The sequence below is a fragment of the Gossypium hirsutum genome, chromosome D09, assembly GCF_007990345.1.
Source record: "Gossypium hirsutum isolate 1008001.06 chromosome D09, Gossypium_hirsutum_v2.1, whole genome shotgun sequence".
Taxonomy (NCBI): Eukaryota; Viridiplantae; Streptophyta; class Magnoliopsida; order Malvales; family Malvaceae; genus Gossypium; species Gossypium hirsutum.
The window spans coordinates 53,263,583-53,277,844 of NC_053445.1; the positions used below are offsets into that span (position 1 = coordinate 53,263,583).

Sequence of the window (14,262 nt, forward strand, 5' to 3'; positions counted from 1 at the left end):
TTCTGGCCTTCTATTATTTAAGAGTTTTGAGCCCCTCAAATTGTAAAGAGTCGAGAAGATTCTTAGATTTTTTTTTCTTTTTAACAAATAATACAAAATTTAGACTTTTTTTTTTAAGAAAAAAATTGACAATCGAGGATGTGCGATCAATAATTCCCAAGCGTAGTTAGAGCAGGTAAGCAGAGAAAGAGACAAGGAGGCAGCAGTGTCATTCACCCCCTAAAAATTGGTAGATTTCTTACTTACCCCTTTAAATTTTTATAAAATTATATGTTAATATAATGATAAAATTACATTTTAATTCTCAATATTTTATAATTCATCTCTCTTCCCCTAAATTTAAAAAAAAAAAGAAAATTAAATATGACCCCTCTAACATAAATTTTTAATCTTGAAACAAAATTCATGACTTCACATTCACAATATTTAAATAAAAAATGTTTACAAGAAATTATAAAATTGGTTTAATTATTAGTTTTTTTTATTTTGGTTTTCGACTTTTTACTTTAGATCCAAATATATATCATCAAATTTAGATTCAATTGATTTAATCAATCCCACCAAATTCTAACACCACTATATTTTTTAGGGGTTATTTTTTTATATAAATTATTTTAAAATAAAGTACATTCTGATAGTCAATATTGTTTTTAATGTAAAAAACAAAAATGTAATGGAGAGTCAACACGGCTTACTTGATAACCAAGTTATCAAACTTGCTACGATTCCCATATGAAAATGACGATATAATTTTTATATTTGTTAATACATATTTTATATAAATTTAAAAAACGTGTTTAGTTTAATTGATATGAATATTGTTGTCAATTCAGAAAGACGTGAATTCGAGTTTACTGAAGTGTGTTATTCTCTAATTTATAGATTGAAGAGGAGTTTTGAGTAATTCTAAATATTGTAAAAGAAAAATCTTGTTCAAATTATTATAAATTTTTTGAAAAAGATTTGACATGTAGGTGATCATATTTAATTTACATTTTTGTTTTTTTTGTGTCAATTATCAAAATTCTAAATAAGAATATTTAAATGTAAGCTTAAGTCACGTTTTGATTTTTTAAATTATACTCTCTTTTTTCTTTTTTTTCCTTTTAACTATCCCCTCCGTTATAAATTTTAATTAATTTTAATTTAAAAGTTGACGGAGTTGAAAAGAACCAACACACATATCCAGCTACTGAGTGCACCGTGTATATCCTTTTTAATGATGTGAATGTTGACCATTGATTTATTATTAAATTTTACTTTTAATTTGAATTTTAGAGTTGTTTTTAAAATATTATATATTATTAAATTTTCAAGTTTTTTTTTAAAAAAAAATTAAGAATTTTTCTAGAATATAACTTTGTTACCGGAAAATATATATATCTTTTGAATTTTTTTATTCTCTAAATATTTAACTACTTTTTTTTAATTTCTTTTAAACTTTTATGAATTTTAAGAATATATATTTTACAATTTTTAGGAATTAATATTTCTAAAAATTTCCCTTTTTAATTTTTATATTTTAATATAATGCTTTTCTAATATTTTATTTTATATGAATTATATATGATTTTAAAAACTTTCAGGAATTCGTTTTTTTGAAATATATATTATAATCTATATATATTTTTAATTTTTATGAATTTGTATATGCATAAATATTCTTTAAATATGTTACATCATCGAATGACGTTTATAAAGAAGCGCCAAATGGCGTGTTCTAATTATAAAAGAAATTTTAATTATGAAAACAACAAAAAAATATAATTCAAGACTTAAATCATAAATAAATAATTATATTAAGTCTCGGATCCAAATCGCTGACATGGCCAATCTTCTCTTATACCAGCTTTATTGTACGTATACTATTAAAAAGAACCAAATAAGTTTAAATTTTGTTTCAATTTAACCTTATTTGATTGAGTTATTTAATTATAGAAGAGTTAATTTGATCAAATTCCAGGGACCTCTCACCAAAAGTTATCATGAAATGCGATCAAATGCAAATACCACAAGCATTCAATTAGATTATACACTGATGAGTTAACGAAGTTATTGCAGTAAATGTTGGTCACACTTTTTTTAATCATTTTACAGATGTGAATTTTCTCCCTATAATCAGTATACAAGCCGGTGGATCGGGGAATGGTCGTCCGTTGGTACAGTTTCATGTGTATGTAGGGGGGGGGGAACCGGACGAAGTAGAAATCTATTCGGCCATATGAATTTAATTGTGTTCTAATGCACTTCGAATCGATACCGGAGGGTCTTGAACGGCACCTCTGGAGATAAGATCGTGATTAAAGAATAACACAATAACAGTTATATCGTCGTGAAAATGGCGTCGAACCTTCTTGTCGATCTTACGAAGATCCGAATATCTCATTTCTCGTTTTCTTGCTGCTTCTTGTAGGGCAGCCTTGACTAGCCTTTTTGCACTGCCCTGCATTCGTAGAGACATGTGAGCACAGTAATACGACCAGCTGATTGCACGAAACAGAAACCGCAAATGCTAACACACTAAGGGGGAGCTAACAACATGTTGTCAACCAATGACCGATATAAAACAGTTTAAAGACTCGGAAAAAGCAGATAGGTTACAAAAATGATCAGAAACCTGAAGTTCTATATCGTCACCAACCAGAAGACACCTATATTGAGTTTCAAATTTGGAGGTCATCTAATCCCTAACAGCAAACAGTGCAAAAACACAAGCTTTGATGCGAGAATTTATGTATTCAAAAAACATGGAAATAAGGACAGAATCTTACCGCACGTGGATGACTATGGACAATAGCCACGGCTTTTTCGTTGCTCAAGTGTTCCCATAGACCGTCAGAAGCAAATATAAGGAAAGAATCATTTGGGTGGAGAGCATGGGAAATAATAGTTGGATTGGCACTTAATATCGGCATATTCATCGGTTCAGGAAGCCTGAATTTTGCATTAATCGGTTCCCTGGTATACTGTGCGTGTTTCATATAAACATCACCTATCGACCTAGAAACCTGCACCACATACAATCACGGAATTGAAGATATGTTCAGTGATTAATGAACAACGGACATAAATGATAAAAGAAATACGACAAATGACACCTAGGCCAATTTTGCCGGTTTCCACAGATAATGAAGCTTTCAAAACACGGGAAAGATTAAAATTGAAGGATGTATACGTGCATTAATATGCAGTAAAAGTACCATGGAGGCCCTTATACTAGGAGCTAAATTGTATTTTACCCCTTTTACTAAAAGATGAGTAAATTAATCCCTGTTCATTAGTTTAAAGAGCAAATTGATCATTTCTATTAAAAATTTCATCCATTTCTATTATTAAAAACTACCGTGATTAAAGAAATAACCAAACATTTAAACATGACATGCCACATATGCCTCATTCTGACAAAAATGATTGATTTTTAACAGTAGAAGTAGATGAAATTTTTAACAAGACTAGTTTGCTCTTTAATCTAATTTACAGGGATTAATTAACCCATTTTTTGAGTAGAGAGGAAAAATACGATCCTACTCTTAGTACAAGGACCACCATAGTACTTTTACCATTAATACATTCAATTTCAGAAGATAAGAAGCGTGTATATTATAACCTGAATAATGCCCTTTACTCTCCAAACTCCGTGCTTGAGAACAACAATTTGCGGATCAGTCGGGTGTAATTCCTTAAGTTCATGTCTAATAGCCTCGATATTAGCATTGTGTTCAGTTGACAACTGCATAGCAGCCATTCCTCCGGTGTTGCCAACTTTCTTGCCGAGCACAACGCGTGAATCACCGAGATTTGCAATAAAAAGTGTTTGCTGATATATTACCCCAACCAGACAGCACGTCCCGACCGTTGCCATATTTGGTCGAGTACTCCATAACTCCGACACAAGGGCCGTAAACCCTTCTTCAGTTTGTCGAAAAGCTCTTTGAATGGTCTCAGCAGTGACAGCTCCTTCTGATTCGGCTGTCATGGCTGCATAAACACAAAGCTTAACAATACCAACAACGCAATGCCACACTAAGATCCGTCTATCCTGAAAACTCAAAACTAAAGTTTCATGAAGGCCCTTGTACTAAAAGTCAGATTGCGTTTTGGCCTCTATAGTCAAAAAATAGGCAAATTAGCTCTTGTACATTAGCAAGAGGTACACATGACATGCCATGTATCACGGCTTGGTTATTCTGTCAGGCATGCTAGTTTTTCAAAGTACAAAGGATGAATTTTTTAAAAGAAATGACCAATTTGTTCTTTAATCTAACGTATAGGGACTAATTTAGGACCAATTTGCTCTTTAATCTAACGTATAGGGACCAATTTGTCATTTTTTAAATAGAGGGATAGAATGCATTCTAACTCCCAATTCAGGGGCTTCCATACCATTCAACATCATGCATTTCATATAGCCACAAAGATCAACAAATGAACTTAAGAGTTAAGACCATTTAAAGCTACATTACTCCGATTCTTCGGTATGATCTTCGTAAGATTCTCGAAATATAACCTTATCAGAACTATACAAGTATCTAATAGTCACACTCAAGTTCAATTAAATTGTAATCTTATTGGATACTAAAATTTCTAAATTCAATAAAACCATCAATCAAAAGTCAAATTTCTTAAAAAAAATAAAAATAAATGGATGAAAATTAATACTATACAGTTCACATGTACCGAATAGCAAAACCCTGAAAATCAACAAATGGAAATTGAAATTTTTTATTTTTTTGTAAGTGGAATTGTGGGCAAAAATTTTAGATCCATGAAAAAGGACAGACCTCGAAAGTGGCTGAACAAGTTATCGCAAACGTAACGCGCCGCCTCAGGGCCGCCGTGTCCGTCATAGATCCCAACGAAGGTACCAAATTGACCGGACTCGATCTGACTTTGGTCCTCGAGCACTTGGTTTGCTTGGATCACGGCCATGGAAAATTCACCGGACCCATATTTCCCTATATCACGAAACCAAAGCAACCCATCTTTACCTTCCCTTGAGCCACCACTACCACCGCCATCGCCGCCGCCGAGGACGCCGTTTGTTTCGTGACTTTCTACTTCATGCCCAAATGGGTTCCAACAAACCGAGAGCAGATTCATTAATCCCTGAAGCATCAGACATCTCTCATTTAAAAAAAAAACCCTTACAAAACCCAAAAGCCCCCTCAAAATCCTAAATCCACCGAATAATCCCCATTTTTTTAAGATTTGATCTAAGCCTTTTTTTAAATGAGCCCCTTTTTGGTCTTTTTAAAGACCCCCAAAATTCCCTAAAACTGAGGAATCAAAGAATGATATGATGATTAATTGAAATTAAAAAACACATTTAAAAATAAAACCCAAAGATCTTTCCAGTAGGGAAGTGAATGGAAGTAGTGGTGGTCGGCGGTGGATGATCGGCGGAGGTGTCGGTGGTCTTGGGTGGTTTTCTTTTTTGGGGTGTTATTTTTCAAGCTCTTTATTGTAGTTTTTTCTTTGTTTTTTTTTCAGTTTTCTTGTTTATTCATATTTGTAGGCTTCTTTTGTTTTTTCTTTAAAAACCAAACATTTTGAATTCTTAAAGTAAATTTCTATGTTTCTACAGAATCAAATTATTGAAATTTAATCTACTCTGTTCATACTAATTATTACTAAATTCAGCATTCGAAACATGTTTTATTTCTAAAAATGGAGATTAAGAAATACTTAATTATTAAGTTAAAGATTTTATTTCGCTTTACTTGCACCTTCCACTTTGAAGTCAAGTAGATTTTTTTACTAACTTTTTTTTTAATTATAATATTTATATTTCGAAATAAATATTTTCAAACATAGCCAACGGTTATAACAACCCAAAATAACCAAGTGAAGACCTAAGAAATTGTTTTGGACCCATGATAATTTGGTTTGAAAATTAAAATTTTATAATTTCTAACAGGACTAAATCACAATTTTTCATTTTAAAAAGAGTAGAACTATAAATTTTATCATGTATTAATTTATAATTTTTAAAATTTTTAAAGGATTAAAGCTTAATTTTCCTATTTTAAAGGAGCTAAGCTCTTGCTAGCTCTTTGAGTGTCGCTCCTTGTAAAGAGCAAAACTCGAATTTTTTTTATCAATTATCATTCAATCTTCAAAGCTTTTGAAAATTTTAATTAAATCCTCATGCTAAAATCTTCTACTAAACGAATCAAATCGAGACCATATTCGAAGAAATACTTCAAAAACAAACACATTTAGAGCTTTTTCATAAATACCATCAAAGGAGAGAAACAATGCTTTTGAAACAAATATAAATATTTAATATCAGCAATTTGATGCAAATATTTTTAAAATTTTTATATAGTTAAAGTTACGTGTTATGTTTAAATATGGTTCTTTCTTTCTTTAATCAATTTTGCTTTGAGTAAGTTTGATTAATATTATATAATTTTATCATTAAATTCAAATAAGTTTTACAATTATTAAATATTAATTCGTGCAAATTTGTAACATCTTTATCTAGAGTATGACGGATTCAATTAATCTTTATCTAGAGTATGGTGTTGAAATGACGGATTCAATTAATTGAATTAATTAAAATTTTAAAATACCTAAATGTTGATTGAATCAAATTTTTGAGAAAATAAATAATCGAATTGAATTAAATTCGTTTAATTTGCTCAGTTTTCGAATTAACCGAACTAGAATGACAGTGCAAGAGGTTTTGAGTTTTGTTATTGTTAATTTTTAGATATTCTACATTTTATTTCAACTTTTTTTTCTTTGTCTCACTATCGTATATAATTTGGATTTAATTTTCTTGAGTCCTTAGAGCTTATATATATTATTAATTCTAATTAAGTAATTGATTCAATTAATTAATAAATTTCAAATCGAGTTAAATAATAATCAAAATTTTAAAAAAAATTTAACAAATTTTTGATCGAATTAATTTCGATCATCATTCGATTAATTGAATTAATTCAATTTTAACTTTGAGCTTGCACATACCTAAGATCAATCTTTTATGGTACAAGTCTATTAAAATGGACCAAACTATAAGAATATTAAATAGAGCTACCTCTAATTTGGTACTTTTGAGGAACGAGTTTTCATGTAATTAAGATACCTAAACATGTCCTGTATACATTATCAAGGGCTTAACTATAAAATTAACCCTTTAATTATACCATTTTTTTACTAAGGTAACTAAAGTTTTTTTTTAAATTAAAAGTACCATCAGTTTTGTCTTATATTTTCCTAAAAAGTGTGTAACGTCCTATAAAAACATGGCACATGCCATGTTCTTATTGAGGTAAAATGATATGAAATCGACAATTTTTACAAAAAAAAATATATATATATATATACTGGTCGTTTTCAATAGCTGTAGTTTTCAATTTTCGAAATTCTAATCATGAGCAAATGGTAGCCGTTATTTTATTTTTAATATCCCGTATGACAGATATATGATCACATGCGTAATATTATGTTGGCATATTATTTTTGCGTATTAATCATAAAAAAAGGTCAATTAAAGGATTTAATGACTTTATTTTATGTCATGACTAAAATTTTAAATTCGAAAATTATAAGTATTAAAAATAATCAAATAAAAAACATATACTAAACTTATAACTTTACGCATAATTAAAAGCATAATTTAACCAAATAAATTTAAATGCTACCCTTTGAATCAATATTAAAATATTAAAGTTCAAAATTTTCAAAGACTATAATTGACCGATTCAAAAAGTACATGGACTAAAATTGTCCAAACAAAATATAAGAACTAAATTCACAACATAAGCATATTACAGGGACTGATAGTAGAATTTACCATATATATTACGTGCTGGGAAGACTAAACGCGTGCATGTGAGAAGATCTATTCCATTGACACCAAAACGCGTGGGAAACTTTCGGCAAGAACGCGGTTTCGTGTGTGTTAATTTTGAGCCGTTCCGGTTTGTTTCTCCAATTATAACCCGAATTAATTTAAACTCGAACCCATTTTAACCGTAAGCGATCTAAATTCAGAACAATTTGAACATAGAGTGGCTCTAAGGATTTAAACTTAAAATAATTTAAATAAGTAATTCAAAATAGTTTAAATATGAAGTGATCAAAAGTCGAAATAATTCAAATTTATAATGATCAAGTCTGAATAACCTAAATCTTAAACGACTCGGGTCTAGAGTTTATTCAAACAGGAGGGAAAAAATTATACTCAAAATTAACCCAAAACAAAATAACAAAAAGTATTTTAAATGAGAATTAACTCAAATCAAAATTAATCTGATTTATTTAATTAAAAATATATTCTTATTTGTTAAGATTAAATCGACTTCGACCAGTCTTGATTTATATTATTTAGATTTGAAGTTGAATAATATAAATTGGATATAAATATACTCAAATTCTTTATGTTTTTTAAAAATGTTTAAAGAAAATATTCTCGCATTCATATATTAAATATAATATTTTAAGAAATTTAAAAAATTCTAATAGCAGAATCCGGATTAGTTCATATTAAACATACTCAGTAGAGGATTAAATATAATAGGTAAAAACGTCTCTCTAGTCCCTTTAAATGGTTATATTTAGCAAATTGGTTCATCTTAAAAATTGAAATAAATTTAATTATTGTCGATTTCGAAAGTGAACAATTAAGGGTAATTAATCACAAAATTTAATGTTTTAAGTCAACTGCAGATGATTTTGATTGATATAATAAATTGAGCCCTTAATGTTTACATATTCAATCAATTTAGTCCTGATTTTAAAAATTTATCTAAAATTATATATAAAAAATTTAAAAATATAATAAGTTAGTCCATTTTTTATTGAACACATGATTTGGACTCTTTTTTTTTTTTGCTAATTTGTTTTACATAATTTGTTGAACTATTGATTTTTACTAATTCCATTTATATGAATGACTGGATTGTTGATTTCTAAGTTAGTGATTTAGCATCAAGTTTTATCAGTGTTACTCTCTTGGACTAACTTTACCGTTTTCGTAAAATAAACCAAATTCTAATAAACTAAAGTAGAGGGACTGACATCTCAATTTTCTTAAAGTAGAAAAGTTGAAGGATGATAGTCATAATTATACCTTCTTTGGCAGTTTACCTTCATAATTCACGTGACCTACAAAACTCAGAAGCATGTATTTTTCATACGTAATGTACGTACCTTGGGTGTAATTATAACATGGTTCTCAAACAATGATTCACATTCTAAATTAGTCCTCGAACTTTGAAATATTCTAATTAAATTCTGAAAACATCATATCATTATATCAATTAAGTGAACAAATCGACACGTCACCATCAAAGGATCCGACAGGAACTTGACCGTCTCGATTAACACATGAGGTCTCAATATAATGCTCAAATGGTTTTTTTTTCATCAGGAACAACACTTAGATCGAGAGCAGACCTAGAGGATCGCCAATTTTTTGAGGCACCACTGCTCGGTCGACCCTCTATCGTACCAGGTGCTCAACAAGCTCAAATATTATGTTCTAGTACCCACATAATAAATTCAAAATATTACCAAACAAATAAACTAAGAAATAGATTAAAACCGACCGACTATACTAAAATTCACATATGTCAACAATATATGACAGGATCGAAAATCTATATGTATAATAACGATCTCCAAGAATACTTATCTTTAGTGTAAAAGGACGTGTGTAATATATGTAATATACGGCTATGTGGTTTTTTTCTTTGCCAAACACATCATTCATAAAATACGAGGACTAAATTTCAATAAATTAAAGGGACTGACTTACTTAATATTGATAAAGTAAAGGGATGGAATTTAAAATTAAACCTCTTTCTTGGCAATTTAGGGCAATGTTCTTGTGACCTTTATAGCTCACGTGACCTTCAAAACTCAGAAGCATGTATCACATGGGGTAGCCGCGAATTATCAACCTCCATTAGTTTTAAAATTAGGGTTAATTTCGTAAGACATCCTCAAATTATGGTTAAAATTTTAAATTAGTTCCCAAAATTTATTTTAATCGAACAAATTTAAAACACGTGAATCAAATTATAAACACGTATGTATTTATTGCAGATACAATTTAAATTTGATGTATTGATAACCCTCATGAATTTTGTTGGCATTTTCTGTTCTTTTTAACATGTCAAATCCAAACATTCATGCGAATAGGTTTATACGTATTTATAATTTGATCCACGTAATTCAAATATGCTTCATGTCAAGTCCGGATTGGCATTTAACAACTAAATTGATAGAAGAATCTAATTGATACAATACCGATACTTTGAGAACTCAAATATAATGATTTAAAGTTTAGAAACCAATTTAAAATCCAAATAAATTTTTAAGAATATTAGGTGAAATTAACCCTAAAAATGAGTGTCAAAAAGCTTGATATTCTAGTCTATTTGCAAAATTTTCTGCATGAGTTCCAAGTTCTTTTGTGGAAAAAAAGTGTCTTATAATTAAGGTTAATTACTTTTGAAGTATAAGGACAAATAGTTAAATAATGAAGAGGGGAATTTTTAAAGTAAGTGGACTAAAATGGTAAATAATAACACCAACTAGGACCACAGCAAGTAGGCTTTGTTTATGAAAGTCCTAAAAGTTGTTGTTTTTAGCTAAATAACAAAGCAACTTGTTGGGTGTTTCTGCCTTCTTTTTATTGAAAAATTTTCAAATTTTAAGGCATGACCGTTGCCCTATTCTTCTATTACAAGCCGAGGGATTTCTTTTTTCCGATTAAATTTTTTAAAGTCGATTTTGGTTTCTTTTAATAACTTCATTTTTAAGGTTTAAAGTTATGTTACTACTTTATACTATGTACTTATTGAAAAAAGTCAGACTACATTTTATTCATTTACTAAATTAATTGTTTTACGTCAGATCAAAGAATAAATCAGTCTTTTTTTGTTAAAAAATTCATCTAATTCTATCGTTAAAAATCGACATTACTGTAAGGGTAACTAGACAATTCCATGTGGCGTGCCACATATACGTTATTCTGCCATACAATGACCAATTTTTAACAATAAAAATGAATGAAATTTTTAACGGAAAAGACTAATCTTAATATATATTGGAAAAAAATATTTAAAAAAACTTTTAATGTTGAACTTTGGGATATCTTGGGTGAAGTAATTCTTTTACACATACGAGGGAGTGATAGGACGTTGATCCAATCTGATAGTCTAAAGGTGGTTAAAGCAAATTTAGGAAGGGGCTTCAGATATTTCGAATTCCGCTTTGATCAGGAGGATCATTTAGGCTTTACAACATATAAGACATGCCATAAGGGAGAGAAATTTAGTTGCAGACTGTTTAGCTAATATGATATCTGATAGGGAAGTTGATGAGTGAGTAAACTCCTACATAACTTTTAGAAATTTTACGATCTGATAGAGCTAGTGACTTTTGTGGTCTGAGTAATTTAAATTATTATTTTTTGTTTTTATAAAAAGAAAATGACAATTATTACTGCTCTTAATTAAACCTATTTAAAGAGTAGGGTTTTTAAAAACATATTTTCTATCGATTTCACCTAAATATATTTATTCAATAGTAGAAATTTCTATTAAAATTTAATGATAACTTATGTATAAACATTATTATAGAATAATTTTGTGGGTCCATGAAATTTAATGATACTAACTTTAATTTTTTCTATTTTTAAATTTGTATGATTTTATAAGAAGTTGCTGGTAAACTATTTTTAGGATCGGATTGGTTAAAGCAGGGGTTCTACCTAAAATAGAAAATTATGCTTCTAGCCCATGATGTTTTATAACATTGAAGTATATAAATGTCAAATTTATAATTTGACCCTAAAAAGTTAAAATTTTGATTTACTCTTTCTAAAAACTACTTCAATTATTTATGTTAATACAATAATAAAATTGCGTTTGAACTCTTATAAAAATATATAATTTACTTAATCTCGACCCATTTTTTTTTTTTTGACTTGGCTCCAAGGATGAATTTGAATTCACCAACAAGAACTTTTGAGTTGGGAATTAAAATTAAAAAAAAAAACTAAATTTCACATCAAAATGCATAAACTCCATAAGAGAGATTAACCAAGCTTAGTACTGCAAAATAATAAAACTAAAATCCAAAAGTAAAAAAAGATTATACCATTTTTGCCTACCAGTTCTTTCATCTAAGCTGTCATGGCTTCCCAAAACCTTTTTAGTTTTCCGATAATGCCATTCGCCGGCTTTCCGTCTCCGTCATCCTCCAACTTCTCCGGCAAGTTCTTCAACGAAGCACCAATGCGATTAAAAGCTTTATAAAGCTCAGGGTAAAGCTCATTCATGGAATCCTTAAATTTCTTCGACACATTAACTTTCTTCTTCTTCGACCCAACCGGAGCATCACCGTCGAATAACCCGATCCGAACCCGGCCGTTCCGATAAGCAACACAAGCTTTCAATATAACACTCGCATGGTCTCTAAAATGCGCGGCGATAAAACACTCGAAATTCCTCGCCGGTTTTTTCATCAAATACAGCATCGTTTTACAAGACAAAGCGAAAACATCGGCGTTGTAAGATTCCCAAGACCACGCCGGTTTAATCCCCGGTTCATTGTAATACGGTTTCTCGTTAAGAACCAGTCCTTGTAAAGAAAGCAAGACTTGTAAAATCGTCGATTCATCGGGACACCACCGTTCAGTCCCTTTACCGCCCCAAGTGTTCAATAAGCTTAAACAAACGTACCCACTATTGTACAAATTAGGGTTTAATCTCAAACCAAAAGAACGGTAATACACTTTGGGTGGATTGTTGGGGTAATCGGAAGGGAACTGTAAATCGAAGAAGAAAAGCCCATTGTGATACGGTGTTTTTGAAGCTCCAATAATGGCGGCTCTTAAAAGATCAATCCTCCCTTCATAAACCCTAATGAAAATTGATGGTGGTAAGTTTTTTTCTAAGATTTCCCATTCTTTCATGATCCTTTTCATGGTGTTCCTGTTATTGATCATCATCGTTCCATGGCTGTTGCTCTTTTGGTTCGGCTTGGATTGATGATAATAATAATGATCTGAATAATCAACAACGCAATCGAATTGCTTGAACTTATTAACACCAACTTGCTCGTGCCCTGCAATTATGAACATGAAGAACATGCATACGATTTTAACCAAATTTTCTTCATAAAGAAAAGCCCTGAGTTTTAAGAGTGGAATGAGTTGAAAGAGGTACCTAAAGCCATTTAGTTTTCAATGGCGTCAATGGCAACGACAGCGGCAGCGGCAGCGGCAGCGGCAGCGGCAGCGGCAGAGTGATACAGAGAGGTAAGAGTGAAGATAATAACTCAAAATCTCTCTTTCATGACTGAAAAAAGAAAATAATTTTTTTTCAATAGGTTAAGTTTAGGGTTTTCAAGAGTTTTAATAGAAGTTAATTTCTATGATTAGATATAATTATTATTTTTATATATATGGAATTTAAAGTAGATATGAAAATTGGAAAATTGAAAAAAAAAATTGTGTTTATGGTTATTATTTGATATTTGGGTAATCTGCACGCAAGATGATTAAACTATTATAAATTTATGTTTTAGAAACTCAATTTAAAAAAGTTACAAAATAGTCACTGATTTATTTTAATGTTTTCATTTAAGTCATTGGACTATTAAAATAATTGTTGTATAGCCTTATTTCTTAGGATTGTTTGCACCAAACGAAAGCTCTCCTTTCGCTTCTTTCCTACTGTTCAGTTTTTTTTCATAAAACAACTTTGAAAGTAATGAGTCTACAAACTAAAATTCAAACAACTTTTTTCAATATCCAAAACTGAAAGTTAGATCGAATTCAATCTAAAGTATGTTTTTCTACTAGCCGATAAGTGTTGGTCTACCATATTGATCATTAAATCATCGTTTAGAGCTCGCTAGTTGGACCTTTTAAAAAAACTTAATATACTAATGACTTAAATAAAAACTTTTAGATAGTTCAATAACTTAAATGAATATTTCCAAATAATATTCAGTGATCATTTTGAAGTTAAATGACCAAAAATATAAATTTACTAATAATTTAATGAACTAAGATATAATTTACCCTTCAATTTTATGTCAAAATTTACTAGTATTTTAATAATACAAAATATAAAACTTACCATTATAAAATAAATCATCATTTTTAGGAATTTTCATCAGTAGCTAAAAAATCACACACACAAAAAGCGAATTTCATTATTTTTTTCATTCATGTTTAAATTATGATTTAAAAAAAGCAATAATCTACGTATATTTTAATTATATTTAATGATT

The 14,262-nt window shown here is 29.7% G+C and overlaps 2 protein-coding genes across 2 annotated transcripts; both read right to left on the reverse strand.

The window, feature by feature from the left end:
• Positions 1-2,007: 2,007 nt before the first annotated feature.
• LOC121221051 (probable protein phosphatase 2C 42) lies at positions 2,008-5,713 on the reverse strand. The gene is made up of 4 exons (XM_041101413.1): positions 4,782-5,713; positions 3,608-3,978; positions 2,772-3,008; positions 2,008-2,443 (listed from the first exon to the last, which is right to left on the reverse strand). Exons 1-4 carry the CDS (start codon positions 5,113-5,115, stop codon positions 2,228-2,230), a joined length of 1,158 nt encoding a protein of 385 aa, XP_040957347.1. The 5' UTR covers positions 5,116-5,713; the 3' UTR covers positions 2,008-2,227.
• A 6,317-nt stretch (positions 5,714-12,030) lies between these two features.
• LOC121221052 (putative ubiquitin-conjugating enzyme E2 38) lies at positions 12,031-13,364 on the reverse strand. Its single transcript, XM_041101414.1, has 2 exons — positions 13,191-13,364; positions 12,031-13,089 (listed from the first exon to the last, which is right to left on the reverse strand). Exons 1-2 carry the CDS (start codon positions 13,198-13,200, stop codon positions 12,146-12,148), a joined length of 954 nt encoding a protein of 317 aa, XP_040957348.1. The 5' UTR covers positions 13,201-13,364; the 3' UTR covers positions 12,031-12,145.
• Between the last annotated feature and the right edge of the window lie 898 nt (positions 13,365-14,262).